Source organism: Schistocerca americana, chromosome 2 (assembly GCF_021461395.2).
Source record: "Schistocerca americana isolate TAMUIC-IGC-003095 chromosome 2, iqSchAmer2.1, whole genome shotgun sequence".
Classification (NCBI taxonomy): Eukaryota; Metazoa; Arthropoda; class Insecta; order Orthoptera; family Acrididae; genus Schistocerca; species Schistocerca americana.
In genome coordinates this window covers 219,378,365-219,400,494 of record NC_060120.1, presented here as the reverse complement: position 1 = coordinate 219,400,494, position 22,130 = coordinate 219,378,365, and the positions used below count along the sequence as shown (strand labels likewise).

The 22,130-nt window shown below is 39.9% G+C and overlaps 1 protein-coding gene across 1 annotated transcript in view; it reads left to right on the top strand.

The window, feature by feature from the left end:
• Nucleotides 1-1,786: 1,786 nt before the first annotated feature.
• LOC124593904 overlaps nt 1,787-22,130 on the top strand; it is a 92,103-nt gene continuing 71,759 nt past the window's right edge. Inside the window, exons 1-2 of the mRNA XM_047132255.1 lie at nt 1,787-1,862; nt 7,346-7,538. Coding sequence (XP_046988211.1) covers nt 1,804-1,862; nt 7,346-7,538 — 252 coding nt within the window. The 5' untranslated portion in view covers nt 1,787-1,803. The remainder of the gene's footprint in view (nt 1,863-7,345; nt 7,539-22,130) is intronic.

Below are 22,130 nucleotides of genomic sequence, written 5' to 3'. Positions count from 1 at the left end.
ATTTCATTACTGTTTACATCTGGTTCCAGCAAACTTTCTGCCCCTAGTACTATGTGGGCATTGTGACCTTTTATTAATTAGAGCAGTTCTGGGACCTTTCTATAGACACTCCTGCAGTTTACTATTAGCACATTAATATTGTTATTCCCTATTGCATTTTGCCTACTCCTACCTTGCCGCATCTCAGGAGCCATCTTGTCGGGCCTAGGGAGGGAATTCTCTAACCTAAAAAACCCACATGTGCACTCCACACGTACCCCGCTACCCTTGTAGCCGTTTCCTGCGTGTAGTGCATGCCTGACCTATTCAGGGTGACCCTACATTTCTCCACCCGATAGCGGAAGTTGAGAAATTTGCACCCCAGATCTCCGCAGAATTGTCTGAGCCTCTGGTTTAAGCCTTCCACTCGGCTCCAAACCAGAGGACCGCGATCAGTTCTGGTAATGATACTACAAATAGTTAGCTCAGATTCCACCCCACGAGCGAGGCTTTCCGCCTTCACCAACACCACCAACCACCTGTATGAACTGAGGATGACCTCTGAACCCAGACGGCAGGAGTCATTGGTGCCGACATGAGCAACAATTTCCAGTCGGGTACACCCAGTGCTCTCTATCGCTGCCAGCAGGGCCTCCTCCACATCTCGGATGAGACCCCCTGGCCAGCAGACAGAGTGAACACTGGCCTTCTTCCCGAACCTTTCCGCTATTTCCCTGAGGGGCTCCATCACCTGCCTAACGTTGGAGCTCCCAATCACTAATAAACCCCTCCCTCCATGTGCCTGCTCGGACCTTGCTGAAGAAGTGGCCACATGTCCACTCACAGGCAGAGCGGGCAATGCCACATGGCCAGCCTACACATTGACCCTCCACCTCGTGCGCCGCGAACGCCGCTGAACCCGCCACTCCCCTTGGGCAGAGGGTGGCCCAATCGCGCCCGGTACCTGCGAAGATGTCTCGACAGCAGGGACAGTGGGTGAAGCATGTAACACCTGGGGTGTACCATGCAATGCACCAGACCCCCACTGCCGCTACACTCTGAGGCAGCAGCCTGAAGACGGCTGACTGCGGCCATCAACACTTTCAACTGTTCGCGAACAGTGGCCAGCTCCTCCTGCGTTCGTACACAATTTACTGTACAGAGTTAATCAACTTTTAACTAGACTGCTAATTCACTAAAGACAGCTGATAGTTGACTAGACTGTGGTTACTAGACACTTCTTGTAGAAAACAATGCAATTAGCACTACCTGTCTCCGGACTGTATTCAAAACAAACCCTAGCACTACTGGCACTATGGCTGACTAAAGGGACTCTCTCTGACTGTATTCAAAACAAACATGAAATCTATGGAACATTATTACTAGCACTCGACAATTAAAGCTTCCTAAAAGCAAAAACACACGGAAGAAGAAGTGACAAGTAAGAAAAATACAGTTAATACTTAAATTAATGTAGCTCGCTGCACAGCAGACGTGACACAGATGGCAGTTAGTTGTCTGTAATTGGTTTTTATTTGTCAGTCTGGGTTTGTTGATGCTTTCACACAAAGTCAGTTTCAGATTTACATACACTCCATCTCCATGTCTGCTCTTGAAACAAAGAAACTTGTCACATTAGAAGTTAAGTAGCCTCCTTATGACCAAATTATACGTAAATCCATAACCTGTTGTTTACAGTGTAAAAGTGCTCATATAACTACTTATTTGATAAGATAGTGTGGTTATAATTACAAATCGGGTAATCTATTTTCTAAGTGTTAATAAAAAGAATTCTTTCCAGATGTCGATTCCTCTAGTAATGGCATGGCTGTTAAGTTCTCAGGGAAGACATTCTTCAGAATTCCAAATAAGATACTCAAAAGGTAAGAGCCCTCTTTAAAGCTCAAATTCTTTATAATAATTATTTTAATATAAAGTATAAGCACTTAAAAAACACAGTTAATACCTTTTTGTACTAAGTAGGAAGCAGCTGATGGCATTGCCATTGGGCAGAAATAAGGATGAGCTACTGAAGATGATTCACCACTCTGATTGATATGTGAGATGGAGACCAGTGAAATCAAAAGAAAAATTATGACCTACACAAGAGACAGAAAACAAAATGCAATTGCGCATTTTAAAGCTGATAAGCTGACACTTGTAAATGTGTTCAAGTATGCGTACATGAGAAGCTGTATCACAGCAGATGGAACAAGTACAACTAATGTGAAAAAAGGAGTATCTCAGCTATTACAACCACTTGAAAAAAAATATAACATGGAACTGTGTGTCCCTAGATAGCAAAAAAACTATTTGATAACAGTTATTCTTCTGCGGGTCATAAATGTGGACACTGAGGAAGGTGGAAAATAAACATCTGCGAGCTCTTGAGATGTGCTGCTGGAATAGAAGTTATAGATACTTTGGGCAGGATAATAGAAGAGACAAGGAGCCTGCTCCAAAAAGACATTGATACAAGAAACAAAATGATTAACTGGGTGAAGATTTTAATGTCGTTTTGGGTGGTTGGCTCATCCTATTAGTTCCTCGGTCAGCCAGTCATGTTTATGGCTTCCACTGCTTTATTAATACTGTTAACTTACAACAATGGTATGAACAGATATACTGGACAATGTGTGTGATTTTTTTTTTATGGCTGAGGCTTTGTACCACAATCTTGAGAAAGGGCACTGATGACCACATTGTTTAGCACCCACCAGTTTTAAATCCATCCACTCATCCATCCATTAGTCACTTACCTTGTCATTCCTCTCAATTTACTACTCTGATCCAGGAAGTGATGAGAGGTAGAAGAGGTAAGGGGCAGTCAAGTCAGGTAAATATGGATGAGGTTAAAGCTCATAGGAAATACAAGAATGTGGAAAGATTAGGTACACCGGCACAAAAATTACTATAATATAAAGTTTAGAAACAAATTTCAATGAGTTTTGCTTGACAGCTCCTTTCCATCTATTGGATAATTTTTTAGTAGACGATATTTATATCTAAGAATAGGTGAGTCTATATGTGCTTGTATGTGTGTTTCCATTAAATATTTGAACACAGGTTTTTCAAACATGAGGATAAGCAGCCACTCATCAGCAAGTGATTGGTAACTAGTTGATATAAGCACTTAAAACCTCAGAAAATTGTACCGGGTTTTGCTTGTTTTCTAGTTTTAGTTCAAAAATTTTCTTTCACAGAACATCAAAAGTATCCAAACATAGATGTTTATGACTGTAACCACACTGATTATGTTTGGCTGCTGAAATAAGACACTATTTTAAAAGGAACCATCTCCTTGGACTAATCTTAATGTTCAGCCACTATTTATCTATCCCTTCTACTTTATATTTATGAGTACAAACTCATACTCTTAAGAAAAGAATTCTAATTAATGTAAAAATAAAAGCATTTTTGCTATTTACTTGTTTTATTACATGTAATCATATAATTCTGATGTTTGGATAACTTAAGAAAGCTGTTTTGTTGAAGATTGTTTTTATTTGGTTTTTAGTTTCTAAGGATTGTGGCTAAGACATTGAACTTTTATTCAGGAAGATCAGATTCCAAATAGTCCAAGACACTGCAGAATGATTTCAAGAAAGCACTTCAGATGACTATCAGAATGATTCCTTTGATAAGGCTGTGGCCAGAGTCCTGGAACTTCTTTATCCAGACAAACTTATCCTCTAATGGCATTAATGTCAAAAAAGAAATTAAACGCTAATCTTGAACATTTTTCCATCCTAATCTCCCTTGATAAGTGTCGTTAATTAGTATGACGAGTTTTATATTCTTGGTAAAAAATGAGAATTCCACAGAATCAAAGCAGTCTACCAAGAATCTCATGAAACTACTAGATGCTAATTCTATTTGCAAAGCACTGTATTTTTTCAGATTAATTCTTTTTCTCCTTATTCTTTGTCTATTATTACTACTACTACTATCACTGCTAATTCTAGTACTACTACTTCTATACATCAGCGTACTTCAGACTGTTCCCTCTACACAGGTTGTTTAGATTCATCTGGCTTCTAATTCTGTTATCATTCATGAGTTCCACACTGCGTAAATCCATCACACAGCTGCACTTTCCCCTCTCAGATTTAAATAAATCAGTAATTGTTTGTTCGCTGATTATATGTGTTCATAGGTTTGTATAATTTGTACACAAAAACATGTTACTAAAATCTGTTACTAATGACTGATGTAACTTAAGTGATTAACATACTAAAATGTGAACTTCTGTTTAACTTTATTCATACATTTACTTCATCTAACATACTAACCACATCAATCTTCCTGTCACTTCTATGCAGCACTAACATTTCTCAAAGCACAAACTACACTGATTTAAGTTCACGAGAAGAAGATGAAGAATATGAAATTTATAATGATTATGACACTCAAGGTGTGGATGACATGTATGATGAAGATGACACAGAATTCTTTGACAAAGGGTAAGTGTAAAATAAAATCTCTCTCTAGCTAACGTCTCTTGTATGAACACTACTGCCTGTAAAGTTCCAACTCTCCATTTAGCATCCAAATATCCTCCTAGTCTCTATGTGCCCACCTCTCTTCTCCTCAATACACAACATATACTCTGTACATTTCCTCATTTCCCTAATCATGGAGGTACTGAAATCTTTGAAGCGGTAGATCTTGAAGACAGATGCAAGCTATTCCATGAAAGCCTACTTGCAAAGTTTCAGGAATCAGCAAACCAGCTAAGTGAGAAATCTGCTAACACACCACAACCCCCTACATATTCATCACACAAGGAATGCAAACACAAAGTTAGACTAATTACAGCACGCAAAGAGGGACACTACATACAATGCTCCATACAAGAATGGAATGAAAAGAAGCCCTAATATGTAATACAATTGGAACTGCCCTCAGCCCTGTACTTCGGAAGTGCCCTCTGCCATGTAATTCGCAGCTATTTGCAGAACGTAGGTGTAATTGTCAATGTTTATATTGATTTTTCTTCTGCTAATCATCAAGAATTGCTACTTGTCGGCACAAAAGTTCAAATAATTAGACTAAAAAGGAAGGGAATTGTTTTTTCCTCTGTGGATGTATTTTGTTTGCAATCATTCATAACAGTTAACTATATTCAGTCCCTTAGTTCTGGCTGTTCTAGCTCAAGTGCCCACCTGTGGACAGCTAGGTGCCCAGGAGCCCAGGCCAACAGGGATGGGCAAACAGCTGATGTGTGGGTTGTCAGGTAGCCAGGCAGGAGCATATGTGATCATATTCCAGTAGCCAAGACACATGGGCAGGGGTGACCAAGTGGTTCACACATGCACAAAAAGTGTGTAATTGGGCCACCTGGTGGACAGCGTATCACACCTGCACCAGACTGTGGGCATCTCAGAGTACTCGTATCCCATAGTGTAGGGTTGAAATTCCTTAGTTACTTCCAATCAAATGTAGTCAGTTAGATATGTATTTGTTTGCTTGAGGATGATGAAGGATTCATGTGACTACAAGAGTGGCTATCAGTAAACTGCAGCCAATGCTGGAAAATATATTATTCCGCAATTAATCAAATTCAATTGTTGACCCAAATCTATATATGGCTAAACTGTTTATTTAGTTCATGCTATTCTTTCTGGGAAATTCCTCCACCCCTACTAGCTCTAATTAGTTCGTTATCAGCATGACAGTAAACCCTTATCTTGCTTTATTATTTCTTTCAGAACTGCCTAGTTCACCCCCAATATGAGTACAATCTGTCACTACTATTTGCATGAAATTTGACTATATCATCATCAGCAGCAGCAGCCATTTGTCATCCTTTATTGATAAAATTATTTAATTGGATAGATAAAAAATCTACTCACCAAGCAACGGCAGAACACACACACAAAAGACTGTTGTGACTGGCAAGCTTCCAGAGCCAGTGGCTCCTTCTTCAGGCAAAAGGGGAGGGAGGAATGGTGAAGGAAAACGACTGGAGAGCTCTAGGAAAAGGGATAGATTTTCAGAAAGCCACCCAGAACTGCAGGTCAGAGGAGACTTACCATATTGTTAGTGGCACACACTACACTGCTGTTGTTTGTTTCCTTATGTCAAGTATGCACTTATCATTACGTCATTGTCTTGGACTTTTTTTTGTATCTGGAAGTCCAGCTAAGAACTCCCTTAGTTCACCTTCTGGGTGACTTTCTCAAAATCTACCCCTTTTCCTAGACCTCTCCAGTCGTTTTCCTTCACCCTTCTTCCTTCCACTTCTGTCTGAAGAAGAAGCCACTGGCTCCAAAAACTTGCCAATCACAACAGTCTTTTATGTGTGTGTTCTGCCACTGCTTGGTGAGTAGACTTTTTATCTATCCAATTAAATAATTTGTGGTGGTGGTGGTGGTGGTGGTGGTTAGTGTTTAACGTCCCGTTGACAACGAGGTCATTAGAGACGGAGCGCAAGCTCGGGTTAGGGAAGGAAATTGGCCGTGCCCTTTCAAAGGAACCATCCTGGCATTTGCCTGAAACGATTTAGGGAAATCATGGAAAACCTAAATCAGGATGGCCGGAGATGGGATTGAACCGTCGTCGTCCCGAATGCGAGTCCAGTGTGCTAACCACTGCGCCACCTTGCTCGGTCAAATAATTTGTCATCCTTTGCTGGAGAAAGGCCAAATGTTGACTTTTCTGTGCATTGCAGTCTTCACCAACATGCATCTACACTGCTGTTGTTTGTTTCCTTATGTCAAGTATGCACTTATCATTACGTCATTGTCTTGGACTTTTTTTGTATCTGGAAGTCCAGCTAAGAACTCCCTTAGTTCACCTTCCATTCACACACCTTGCAACATCACCTATTCACTTTCATTCCATTTTCAGAACAGTCATTATTATGTCTTCCTCTCAATTGTACTGCATGGTTCATCTGTTTATCTTATTGTCTCTCCTAGTAATTCCCTACATGCATCACCATTCTTCAGTGAGATGACATTAGATTATTAATTGTTTTTTTGCACTAAAAGTCCATGTGTCACTGTCATAAGTCAGTACTGGTAATAGACATTTACTGAAGACATTGTGTTTTAGTCATATCAAGAGCTTTGTTTTGAGTACTCTATTTAATTTACAAAAAGCACTCTAAACCTGTCTTACTATACTTATTTCTTTTCCCATTCATACAGTCTTTGTCTTCAACTGCTCAAATACAAAACAGAATCAATTGATTCTATTACTTCACTCTCAATCTGCACTTTTTGTTCTATATGTTCATGGCACATTATTTTAGACTTATTATTATTAATTTTAATATTAATATACATTTTTATATTCAACAATTGTCAGTAAATAATAATGTTTTCCAACATATTAAAAATCTTTGTGTTTTCTATTACAGGAGGAAGGGTGAGCAAATGAATCGTTACGAAATAGTCTTCCGAACAACAGAGCTCAATGGTTTATTGTTGTGGCTGGGTAAAGGGAGAAACAACAAAGGACATCATTTTGGAGTGACTGTAGCTGATGGGTTCCCAGAAATGAGGTTCAATCTTGGCAAAAAGCAAGCTACTCTCCAAATTTCTAAATCAAAGGTAGACATCAATTTTTGCAATTCCAGCCAGTAGAGACGACACAGTTTCTCACTATGATAATTAATTACTAACTAGTAGTGACTGAAGGCACATAGAGTTTATGCTTCAAATCAGCCCACACATGGCTACAGAATGAAAATTGATTTTGAATACCTAGACTAGCTTTGGAATATTTGTTTCATTAAAATGCTCTATGACGATTAAAGGACATTGTGCAACAGCATTAACAGTTTGTTCTTACATACATTTTTCTTCAATGATTTAAATGTAAAATCAGTTGTCAAATCTTAACAATAAAATATACTGAACAGTTACAAAGAGAGCATACAAGAAAAGTGCTATATCGTAAAATCATAAACAATAACTCAATTGTGGTGTTTAGAAGAAATTATGGGAAGAATATTGGGAAGAACTGTATAAGGCAGACAGTGCACATGTAAAATTTAACTCTTTTTTTTAACAAATTTTTACAGGACTTTGAGTTTTGTTGCCCTCTAAAAAACAAAGATACAAAGCACAAAAACAAGGATATGGCACAGTTAATTCTTGGGACTAAAATAACTTGAACTAGAAAGAAAAATCTTTACCAAAGTCGCAGAACAACTCACTACAGAGTGAAAAGCCCATTCTGGAAACATCTCCCAGGCTGTGGCTAAGCCATGTCTCCACTATACCCTTTCTTCCGGGAGTGATAGTTCTGCAAGTTTTGCAGATGAATTGTGTTTCGTGCTTGGGTAGCTCATTCAATAGAGCATTTGTCCATGGAAGGCAAAGGTCTCATGTTTGAGTTCTGGTTTGGCACAAATTTTAATGTGTGAGGAAGTTTCATAATTAAAGATGTATGATAAGGAATACATAGTTTTGCTACATTTATTATGGCCTCACACAACAGTGAATAATCAGTTGCCATAATTTCAAAGCTAGAACAGTTGAACAGTTGTTGTTTTTTCATATGGTCAGTTCACAGATGTAGATGTTAGTAATATACTTTGTAAGTATAGTTTCATCAGTTGCTTGTGATATACATTACATCTATATTGCTTGGATTGCACAGTGTTTCTAAGCAACAGTGTCATTAACAGTGCCTTTCAGTATTGTGAATAAGACAGTTAGTGAAAACAAGCATAGCTATTAAACATTTTATATAATCATTTGACTGAAATAAACTTTATTATTAGAGTATGTGGCATCTCACAAGGGTCAGTACTGTACCCACTGATGTTCTTACTTTGAAATATAGTTCAATAAATGTGTTATTTGCTCTTGATACAAACATATTAATTAAGGGGTCCCTGTCAGGCATGGCTAAATGATATAGTAGCTGAAAAGCCTTATGACTGATCCACTACAAACAGTTTAAATATTAATCTCCTGAGGACTCGTACGATTTTAGTCAAGCAAAAATTATCTGTACCTTTAGCATGGACATACACTGAAAGAACACTGTGTAAAATTTCGTGGTATCCAGCTCAACAATAAGTTTAAATGGAGTCAAGACAGATAAACTAATCAAGAAATTCAGATCAACAAGTTTTCCCTATAATAATTTTGTGTTGCTCTTAGATGGGTTTCTGATTGTGTAGAATCAGATTAAGAGTGTTGGCTTACTTTGAATATTTTCAGCCCCTGTTGTCTTATGTAAGTATCATTGCAGGCAGTCTACTTAAAGTGAATAAGGTATTTATTCAGCAGAATGAGCAGTGAGAATATTGTATAAAGTAGATAATTATATATCTTGCAGTAGTCTGCTTAAGGGTCCCGAAGTTCTTTCACTCTCTTCCCAGTGCTTTTATTCCTTAAAGGTTTTTGTTCCAGACAGTAAAAAGTGTTGAACTATTACTCAGAGTGGAATTATGTACTTAAACTCAAAAGTAATTTCTCATCCAATTGAACATAAATTTAAAAAATGTGTCTCATTAGGTGCACTTTGCTCTCACAAAACTAGTTTCCATTGATAAAACAGATATCACAAAAATTACAGCACTTTAAAAATTAAGCGTCAGATATGATGGAATTTAGCAAATAAATTGAGCATAGGGCAGCTTTAAAACACTGTTTCAACCAAAGAATTTATTTTCTGCGACATCAACATGTACAAAATCATTTTGTCATTATATCACTATAGTGTAATAGAGGTACTGTCAATTCACATGAGTAGTATGAAGAACACAGTGGCATGTGATTCCATAAATGCTGCTGCTTTTGATTTCCAAGGATTTGAACATTAAAACTTCTTACAAAGACACTCAGTTTGGTAAAGATCTACAGAGGAGGGTGTAAGCAACAAGGTGCATTCCAAATATAATTTCTGATAATCAGGGCAAGAGATTATTAATCTGACCACTCCATGCACAGAATTTTTGCTGTTAAAGATATCTGTCTGTGAAATGAGTCCTATTGTTTTCTAAGGAAGAAATTTTTCTTACTGAATGGGCTTGGGACTACACTTAAACCTCATATATGCCATCCCTTCATACATATAGTCACAGTTTCAATTATAAAGACATGGAGGCCTGTGTATTTACCCAGAGGAACAACAATGTCCATACCTACAGCCACTGCCACATAAATACTGCCTTATCTGAAATCATCTATTTCATGGATGCTTGATAGATAACATTTTTGTAGACTTATCAAACCACACCATTTCCTTTTACTCTGTGAGTTAAACTAAGACTTATTTGTGCAGACACAGTCATCTATTGATCTACAGACCAGCATACATGTTATAGTACCCACAGCAAAAACTGTCTCATTTGATGATTTGTGAAGTTTACAAATACGGCTGTTTGCCAGGTATGTGTTTGAGATCTTATGCAAACAGTACTATATCAGTCTTCCTGTGCCTGCAGAAATGGCAAACTCTACTTGGGATGGCTTCATAACCCTACTCCTTCAAGGACATTGATGTTCGTTACAAGCTTTGACAAACATTCTGGATATCAAATCTGTTGTTAAAAGTAGTTGCCACAGTGTATGAACACTGAAAGTACAGACATATAACTACTTTCTACCTGTTCCTGAGTGTGACCTACCTCTGGCTCTCAGCCCCATGTGTATCATTTATGTGTCTTGTTTGTACTTGTGAATATCACTGTTATTCCCAAATTTAGATGGGTTGTTGATAATTTCATAAACGTTTATTATCAGCCATACAGTATATATGTACTGTGGGGGTGCAGTTAATGTTCCCATCTGCTTAAAGAGATAGCTGTATGATGTACTTGTGTGAACTCTATGCACATTTCTTATTACTTTATTTTCTACAATGAATACTTCTTGAGCAAGTGAGGAGTTACCCCACAATACTAACCCATAAAGAGATCAACGAATCAAAATATGCAAAATTTGATTATAGTAGGAAAGTCCTTGGTCCCACCACTTTATATTTTGAGTAAAAATCATCAGTAATGGCGGCCGAAGACTTCCAGCATAAGGAGTCACCCTCATTCAGCCAACGGTCTTGTCAGAGAGGTCAAAGGAGTGGACAGAGATTCAGGGCACTCTCTTGCCCTTGAGTGGGAAACTGTCCCAAAGGCAGAAGAATCACCAATGATCAATGGCATGAGGATGCAGAAGGCAACAGGAACCACTGCACTAAAGACACATAACGTGTATGGTTCAAATGGCCCTGAGCACTATGGGACTTAACTTCTGAGGTCATCAGTCCTCTAGAACTTAGAACTACTTAAACCTAACTAACCTAAGGACATCACACACATCCATGCCCGAGGCAGGATTCGAACCTGCGACCATAGTGGTCGCGTGGTTCCAGACTGTAGCGCCTAGAACCACTCGGCCGCCTTGGCCGGCCATAATGTGTATCCACAAACCATGTGGCCAGTAATTGAAAGGCAACATGATGATCTCTCCATTGGCAAAAGGTTCCAGAATAGTCCCCCATTTCAATCTCTGGAAGGGGACTGCCAAAAAGGAGATGACCATGAGAAAAAGACTGAATAACCAATGAAAAGATAACATTATTTTCTGGTCAGACAAATATAGGGCAATATCAACTCAACTGAGGGAGTCTGGAGTGACTACTCATGGCACAGTGTGTTCTCTCAACAACAAAATTACACCATCGTCAAGAGTCAGTCTATGGCACAGCACAAACTAATTACAGATGGGTCCCAACGCTCGAGCTGGTAGCCATTCTGGCCACCCCTGCAGAATATACTGCCATGCCTGGAGAAGAACAGGCTTGGAGCTGACTGCGAGACAAAGCAGGAGCCCATAATAGGGAACCAGTTCAGTGTCGCTTGAGCTTTGTCATTGAGTTTAACCAAAGGACTTCATCCTGATCAACCCATAGGAAGGTGTGAGAGAGCACTAGCATTATAGTACTGAGCAGTTGAACAGTAGTGAATTGCATAGCAATAATGACTGAGGAACAGTGCCCACTGTTGAAATGTATGGGCCGTTTTGTCTGGCAGATGTGCCATAGGGCTAAAGAGACCGACTAAAGGACTGTCAACAATAAATAGGTGAAACTTAACAGCATAGAGAAACACATGAAGCTTCTTGATGGCATAGTTAATATCAAGTGTTTCCTTCTCAATGTAAGAGTCTTTCTTATGTGCCACATTGAGCGTCTTCAAGGCAAAAGATATTGGCTGTTCAGAACCACCTACAATGTGATGGGACAGTATGGCCACAAGCCATACAGAGATGCATCTGTAGCCACAACAACTTGTCAAACCAGCTCATATGTGGCGGCCACAGTGCACAATGAAGACTATCTTTCAAATTCTTGAATGCTTATTCACAAGTATAACATGGCTTTTTTGAGCAACTGATTTAGAGGATACGCCATGGTATCTGCCCACTGTTTAAATTTGTGGCAGTATGAAACTATACCTAAAAGTACATGAAGCTCCTTCACATCAGCCCAACAAGGAAGGACCTCAACAGCTGCAGTACAAGGTCTACCAAAAAAATTCCAGAACTTCATCCACAATTTTTTTCTACACTTACCTTTACTTATTGAGTGTGGTCTTCTTCAAAACACTCTCCTCACAACTGATGCACTGCTCCCAACACCGTTTCCACTTCTGGAAGTAGTCCTGTTATGCCTCTTGCAGGACGTGAATTTTCTTTTATCTCATCTATTGTTGCAAATCTTTGTCCTTTCAATGTGATTTTCCACCTTGGAAATTAAAGAAAAGTATACAGGGGCCAGGTCTGGAGACCACAGAGGGCAAGACAGCATGGTGATTTCATTTTTTGTGCGATAGTCTCACACCAACAGGGATGAATGTACAGGTGCATTATTGTAATGCGAAAGCAATGAATTGCCTCACCACATTTCAGGCCATTTCTTCTCAAATTTTCTCGCAGGCATTGCAACACATCCCAATAGTACTATCAATTAGCAGTTTGTCCCTGTGGCATGAATTCATGATGAACTAATCCTTCTTCAAAGTCAAAGAAAACTATCAGCATGGCTTTGACATTTGACCTGACCTGATGAACTCTTTTTATCTTGGAAAACCTTTCCTGACCAATTGTGAAGATTGAACCTTGGTCTCAAAATCATAATTGTAGACCCATGTCTCATCATCAGGCGTGATTCTCTTAACGAACATCTAGTTCTGATTTGCACAACCCAAAAGCTCTCCACAGATTGCAAAGTGAAGGTCTTTCTGGCCTTGAGTCATGAGCTGTGGGACAAACTTGGCGGCAACACAGTGCACTCCAAGATGCTGTCAGTCTTCGATTCTCATGCACAATTTCACTGACATTTGTGACATGAGCATCATCGATAGACTTTGAAGGGCGTCCTGAATGAGGGCCATCTTTAACTTCTGTCCAGCCATTTTTAAACCATGTGAACCATTCATAACACCGAGTATGACTTAATCACTCATCATCATAGGCTCCCTGCATCAGATGGTGTGTCTCTGTAAAGGTTTTCCTCAGTTTCACACAAAATATAATGCAGACATGTTGCTCCTCTAACTCTTCCATCTCAAAATTCGCAAACTCTGCAACACAACGTTCTACTCAATACAGCACTTAACAATAACTAACAGACATATAACAATGAAACTTCCAGAAGTTACACATTAAACAAAGGTGTGTGCAGGGATGACAACCACATTTTGCTCCAACACACCATTGGTGCGAAATTACAAATGTTCTGGAATTTTTGAACAGACCCCATATGACTGTTTGTCAGCTGGATCCCCCTATGGGAAATGACATGACCCACATATTCAACAGAGATTTGGAAGAAATATGGCTTATCTAAATGGCACTTGAGACCCACATCTGACATGGTCTGATACAGAAGCCATACGTTGTAGCGATGGTACTTGGTGGTGCAACCTGTGACAACAATGTCATCAAGGTAGTTGATACAACAGGAACACAATGTGCAAGTTGCTCCAAAAAAATGTGGAGAAAGGGCCAGTGTGCTTGTAATTTCAAAAACTAACCAGCCTTACCTGTCGAGACCATTTGATGTGTTGACGACAAGGAGCTGTTGCGACTCTTCATCCAGTGGCAGTTGTAAATAAACCTCTGCCATATCCAGCTTAGAAAAATACTGTCCCCCTACCAGTTTTGCCATGAGTTGTTCTGGGTGTGGGATGCAGTATCAGTCAGCCCCAGACTGTGCATTAATCATCACCATGAAATCGCTGGAAAGATGGAGCTCGCCAGTTGGTTTCTTGATAACATAGTTCAATGACATCCAAAGCAGTCAGCCTATCGAGTGCTTTCTTAATCATTAAGTGTGAGCAGTAGTGGCCTGATTTTGAGAGGAGGAGGGGGGGGGGGGGGGAGTGAGGACACAGTTCTATCACAGTTTTAAGAGAAAATCTGTGACCTTGCCGAACCCAGGCAGAGAAAGGACAAGGACAAAATATTCCTTGCACAGTTAATCCACTTCTTGATAGGGCACATGATAAGAAATGAGGCACATCAAATCAGTGAGAGTGAATCTAAATGCTGTAAAAGCATCCAAGACAAACAAATTTTCCACAAATGCACTGTCCACCACAAGGAATATCAATGGGCGGACACCACCCTGTATGTCATCTCTGCCATAAACTGTCCAAAAATAGGGATTTCTTACCAGTTGTAAATGACAAAACAGCGTGAAGTAGAAGACACCGCAGGGGAGCCAGGCACAGATATGAGTCAGAATTAAGAAGCGAAGTCACCCCAGCTGTATCCACTTGTAATCGTAGGGGTGTCCATTCATACGCACATTGATGAACAATTTGTCAGAAAGAGTTTCAAGATTACAAGAATGAAATTTTCACTCTACAGTGGAGTGTACGCTGATATGAAACTTCCTGGCAGATTAAAACTGTGTGCCGGACTGAGACTCGAACTCGGGACCTTTGCCTTTCACGGGCAAGTGCTCTACCGAATGAGCTACCCAAGCACGACTCACGCCCCGTCCCCACAGCTTTACTTCTGCCAGTACCTCACCTCCTACCTTCCAAACTTTACAGAAGCGCTCCTGTGAATCTGCAGGACTAGCACTTCTGAAAGAAAGGATATTGCGGAGACGAGGTACTGGCACAAGTAAAGCTGTGGGGACGGGGCGTGAGTCGTGCTTGGGTAGCTCATTCAGTAGAGCTCTTGCCCGCGAAAGGCGAAGGTCCCGAGTTCGAGTCTCGGTCCGACACACAGTTTTAATCTGCCAGTTTCAAGATTGTCACATGTGAGGCTAACAATTTTAATGCCCATTACCTGAGAGTTCAAATCCTCAGCCGAAGCTGACCATGTGTGATGTATCCCCACAATATTCTTCTTACAGTGACGGCAAGAAGCCTAACACTGAGGCTAACTAACCTAAGGACATCACACACATCCATGCCTGAGGCAGGATTCAAACCTGCAACTATAGCGGTTGCACGGTTCCATACTGTAGCACCTGAACCGCTTGGCCACCCTGGCCAGTGTTGACATCATCACTTTATCCAAAAACACACATGAATTATCAACTTCAATTGTCACCACTGATGTTGTAACTACACATACAAATAAATACATGTATTGGATGATCAAAAAGTCAGTATCAATTTGAAAACTTAATAAACCATGGAATAACATAGATAGAGAGGTAAAAATTGACACACATGCTTGGAATGGCATGGGGATTTATTAGGATAGCGCTCCACCCCATATTGCTAGACGCGTGAAAGATCTCCTGCACGTGTCGTTTGGTAATGATCGTGTGCTCGGCCGCCACTTTCGTCATGCTTGGCCTCCCAGGACCCCAGACCTCAGTCCATGCGATTATTGGCTTTGGGGTTACCTGCAGTCACAAGTGTATTGTGATCGACCGACATCTCTAGGGATGCTGAAAGGCAACATCCGACGCCAATGCCTCACCATAATTCCGGACATGCTTTACAGTGCTGTTCACAACATTATTCCTTGACTACAGCTATTGTTGAGGAATGATGGTGGACATATTGAGCATTTCCTGTAAAGAACATCGTCTTTGCTTTGTCTTACTTTTTTATGCTAATTATTGCTATTCTGATCAGATGAAGCACCATCTGTCAGACATTTTTTGAACTTTTGTATTTTTTTGGTTCTAATAAAACCCCATGTCATTCCAAGCATGTACCTCTCTATCTACATTATTCCGAGATTTATTCAGTTTTCAAATTTATACTGACTTTTTGATCACCCAGTATAATATTAAAATTAATTTAACTCTTAACCTGGAACATCTCTTAAACATGCCTAACTAGAAACATGCAGTCTCATAGACCTTGTTATATTTTTTATCATATAACTCCACATTAGCTGACAAAAATTAAGTGAGTAGTCAACTATTTTATTTTATAATTAGATGAAATACTATTCAGCACTTAGAAAGAATTTATGTTATTTAAAATTAACGGAAAACATCATGAGTATCTCTAGTCATTTAAAACAAGTCTTCAAATGATGGTTAATATTGTTACACTGATCACAATATTCGTGATTAAAATGAAAGATTGCAGAAAATATAAATGAAGGTAATAATAAATTAATTGAAAATATTAATTATTAGAGCTTTTGCAAAGTCAAAACACATCTTCCCACTACATTTCCAAGCAACTCGGTTGGTCACATTTGGTGCACTTATACGCCATTTTCCTTTACTTTGAGGTAAGATACTTCACTCAAGTGTTACTCTTTTCTGTTCTATGACTTGGTATAACTCCAACATGACATCATCAAATAATTCTCCTATATCTCAGATTCAGATCACCGAAGTTAAGCACTGTCAGGCTGGGCTAGCACTTGGATGGGTGACCATCTGGTCTGCAAAGCACTGTTGGCAAGTGGGGTGCACTCAGCCCTTGTGAGGCAAACTGAGGAGCTACTTGATTGAGAAGTAGCAGCTCCAATCTCAGAAACTGACATACAGTTGGGAGAGCTATGTGCTGACCACATGCCCCTCCATATACACATCCAGTGATGCCTATCTTCTGAGTATGACACGGCTGCCAGTCAGTACCATTTGGCCTTCATGCCCTGTTTGGGAGAAGTTTAGTTTCTTTAGTTTTATTCCTCCTTTCAAATTGTGTTGTTGATGTGTTTTTCTTGCTCGAACAGACTCTGAGTCTCAATGTTTCCACTTGAAATTATCTTCGTTATAAGACTGTTTATGATGACTAGTTACCTGTGGTACATGCCACAACAGGCTCTTCCTGCAATAAAGCATTTTCTTCACTACTATCATTATTTGTTTCATGGTGACCATCAGCTACCTTAAAATCAGAATCAGCATCAGGCATCAGAAACATCAAAAATTTTGCTATAATTCCCATTTTCTTCTTCATTTATTTCACATAATTGCTCTTGTGCCCAAGCTTCAAAGTTCAGATCAACTGCTGAGATATTCCTCTTAGTCAGTTCATGCTACAGTTGAAAAGTAACATAAATTCATGCATATAATAAAATGGTATAAAATAAGAAAATCTGAAAAGTCAATTGAAAGAAAAATATGGACACATCAAAAAAAGTTTTGCATCACCTCAGTTCTGAGAGTTCCAAAACCTGTACAGAAAACTGGAACAGAGATCAACACAAACATCATTTTCGCCCTTTTTATTATTCATCAAAAACCTGACACTGCATTTTGTAGCACCATACAATGAGACCTTCAGCGGTGGTGGTCCAGATTGCTGTACACATTGGTACCTCTAATACTCACTAGCATGTCTCCTTGCACTGATGCATGCCTATATTCATTGTGGCATACTATCCACAAGTTCATCAAGGCACTGTTGGTTCACATTGCCCCACTCCTCAACGGCGACTCAGTGTAGATCCCTCAGAGTGGTTGGTGGGTCACATCATCCATAGACAGCCCTTTTCAAGCTGCCCCAGGCATGTTCAATAGGGTTCATGTCTGGAGAACATGTGGCCACTCTAGTTGAATGACGTCATTATCCTGAAGGAAGTCATTCACAAAATGTGCACAAAGGGGGTGCAAATTGTCATCCATGAAGATGAATGCCTCGCCAATATGCTGCCGATATCATTGCACTATCCGTTGGAGGATGGCATTCACATATTGTACAGCCATTATAGAGCCTTCCATGACCACCAACAATGTACATCAGCCCCACACAATTCCACCCCAAAACAGCAGTGAACCTCTACCTTGCTGTGCTTGCTGAACTTTGTGTCTAAGGCGTTCAGCCTGACTGGGTTGCCTCCAAACACATCTCCAACAATTGTCTGGTTGGAGGCAAATGCGACACTCATCAGTGAAGAGAACGTGATGCCAATCCTGAGTGGTCCATTCGCATGTTGTTGGACCCATCTGTATGAAGCTGCATGGTGTCGTGGTTGCAAAGTTGGACCTCGCATGGACATCGGGAGTAAAGTTGCACGTCACGCAACCTATTGCGCACAGTTTGAGTCTTAACGTGACGTCCTGTGGCTGCACAAAAAGCATTATTCAAAGTGGTGGGATTGCTGTCAGGGTTCCTCCAAGCCATAATCCATAGGTAGCAGTCATCCATTGCAGTAGTAGCCCTTGGGCGGCCTGAGCATGGCATGTCATCGACAGTTCCTGTCTCTCTATCTCCTCCACATCCGAAAAACATCGCTTCGGTTCACTCCAAGATGTCTGGACACTTCCCTTGTTGAGAGCCCTTCCTGGCACAAAGTAAAACCTCTGACACAGTCAAACTGCGGTAATGACCATCTAGGCACAGTTGAGCTACAGACGACACAAGCTGTGTACCTCCTTCCTGGTGGAATGACTGGAACTGATCTGCTGTCGGACCCCCTCCATCTAATAGGCACTGCTCATGCATGGTTGTTTACATCTTTAGGCAGATTTAGTGACATCTCCGAACAGTCAAATGGACTGTGTCTGTGATACAATATCCACAGTCAACCTCTATCTTAAGGAGTTCTGGGAACCGGGGTGATGCAAAACTTTTTTTGATGTGTGTATAACACTTGGAAACATGTAGCTATCGAACTTTACCTCATTATTTCATATAATGTGAAACATGCAGTCAGGCAGGGAACCACTTTCATGCCCAGTTCTAAATAACACAGTTTATCATTAGACTGACAAAGTCAATATGATTGTTGAATGCTGATTAACACGCAGCAAGTATCAAAACAAAGACACTGAAAAAGAGAGACTGTGGTATTTTGCAGTGCTACCACAGTCAGGGCTTAAAATGAATAATGGGTCTGAGAGACCAATGTTTCAGGTTAAGGGATATTGAAAACACAGTTGGGAAGTTCCATACAAGTCCAAGAACAATGCCAGGCTGAGTCTAATTAGATACTGAGAGATCCGAGAGCACGGTCAAGTGAACAAATCCTAATGGAATGAGGAAGAATGTACTCTGCTGTGGAATTGTAATGTAGATTGCAAGTCAATTTCTTGGACTGACTGTGTTCGCCGACCTTAGTGGGAAGCTGCCTTTGATGTTTGATTGTGCCACCACCTGATGGCCAGACCTGAGTCACTGGGTGCTGTTGTGGGCGACTGCAATTATAACAAGATGAGCCAGCGGCTTGCATCCTTTTACAGTAATGGCCAGTGAGCTGATAGTGCAACCCGAGTGGTAGACAAGGGTTTTTTTCAGCCTCTGAAACAAATGCATTGTCAGTCATGACACATTATGTTTAAACTGGAATATATATTAAAAAGTGTATTTTTAGAATTGATTATGATAAGCATAAGGTATCCTCCAGTTCCTGGTAAACAACCCATAATATGTCTGGAACACGATATTTACATATATCTGTCAGGCATCTCCCTTTAAAGTTTTAAGTGTGTGTCATCCATTTCAATACAAGCTTCACAGTAGTTACACACATGCTGTTTTACTGTTGCTAATGCTTATGATGAATCCAGTGGCAGTAGCTATTGTAATCTCACAGATCATACATGCCTTTCACTATTCATTGCATAAACACTTGGTACACTTCCAAAAGATAAGATCCAGTGTATTTTAGGCTCTGTGGCCAAGGAGACCCAGCCACAAGTACACTGTATTGAGGCAAACTGGTCATGGTAAACACTACCGAATTGTTGCCACATAATATAAGGAAGAAAAAAAGGCATTTTGCATCATTATGCATAAACTGCATTATAGTCAATATAGTCAACAAAACTACTTACCGTAAAGATGACATGTCAAGAATGAGATTTTCACTCTGCAGCAGAGTGTGCACTGATATGAATCTTCCTGGTAGATTAAAACTGTGTGCCGAACCGAGACTCAAACTCGAGACCTTTGCCTTTCACGGGAAAGTTTGGAAGGTAGGAGATGAGGTACTGGCAGAATTGAAGCTGTGAAGGCGGGTTGTGAGTTGTGCTTGGGTACCTCAGTTGGTAGAGTACTTACCCATGAAAGGCAAAGGTCCCAAGTTCGAACCTTGGTCGGGCACACAGTTTTAATCTGCCAAGAAGTTTCATGACATATCAAGTTGCAGACAAGTAGACCTAAAAGATACTTATACATTAGCTTTTGGCCACAGCTAATTGGCATTCCAATCCGAACCACTGGAGACGTCAGTTACACGTGCATGAGGCATGCTTGCTTGTGTGAATGATTACGTGTGTGTGTGTGTGTGTGTGTGTGTGTGTGTGTGTGTGTGTGTGTGTGCGCGCGCGCACGCGCATGCGTGCATGCGTGCATGCGTGTGTGTGTGGTGTGTGTGTGTTTCCTAAAACCTTTTAGTTGCACCCATCTGCAGCTTAATGTGTCATCTTCACAGCAATTAGCAATCTATATATTCCTTGATTTATTGATATTCCAACCTGGAGATTCCATTGTTTGATTTAGTAAACAGTACTTTATATAAAGTTTTTTCCCTCCTATGCCTCAGGAACAGCATACCAAAGTACTCACTATTATTTATTTGACACCTTGTACATAATATCTACTTCTCCTGTTACCAAATTATGTATATTTATTCCCCTCATTTCATAACAGTTAAAAGCAGTTAAAACTCCACATCACTCACATCAACATTTCGCAAAATACAACACATGTTACTTGCAATATACTCACACTTAGTAGACCTGCAGAAGGACTATTAATCAAAGGCTTAATTTTTAAAACTGTATCTTAATGGCAGTAATATTTGATAAAAGCCTTATTGAGTCTGTGTGTTTAACCTGTTTGTTCTCAGTGACCACTACATTTGATAAACAGATTCCTATACCAGTTCACTGGCAAAACCAATAAAGATACCTCATATGAGAATGGACACAGATTTGAGAAAATATAAAGTGAATATTTTTAGTTGAAAATATGATTATTCATGAAAAATATAGCCTTTCTGAGAATAACAAACTACAAAATAAGTCTTTTCCTTCTTTCCCTATGCAAATCATTTGTGAGTAAAGGACACAACTGACTGAATAGTGGAAACATTGTGTCATTCACAAGAACACAAAAAAGAATGTAAACACACACACAAACACAAACACACCTGTGCTATTTGTATTTACTGTAATACTCGTGGTCACTTATAGTAATCTTTACACCAATTTTAAATTTTGTTAATCTATAATGAAAATCTGTTGAAATCTTTCAATAACTTTTGTACTTCTATTGCCATTGGAGCATTTGTATCTTCTTTTCCAGTAGGATGCTTTTAAAACTAATGACAGCGAAATATGTTTTCAACATATTCTGATATACAGCCCACAATAATCAGATTATGTGCGACACATTAAATTTGTTTGCCGAACTGGGTTTTGACCCCTTATGAATAATTACTTACACTAAGCATAAATAAGGGACTGTCTCAAAGTGTTTGTTTCTTACACCTCCTCCCCTTTCCTTCCAAACTCTACAAAGACTTTCCCATGGTGCTGTGAGAATACCACATATGCATGAAATTTATAGTAGGAAAGTTCTGACAGAATGTAAATACTTTAGGAGTAAATGAGGCAACTCACTGAAAAGCAGAAGCACTGAATCATCGACAGGGACATACAAGCATATAGCTTTCAGAATAAATCCTTCCTCAAGCTGGAGTACCTGTCCTCCCACAACAGGAGTCCATGTGGGGGTGGGGGTGGGGGGAATAGGGGAGGGGGGCGAGCAGGGGAGGGGGGAGGACATACAAGCATATAGCTTT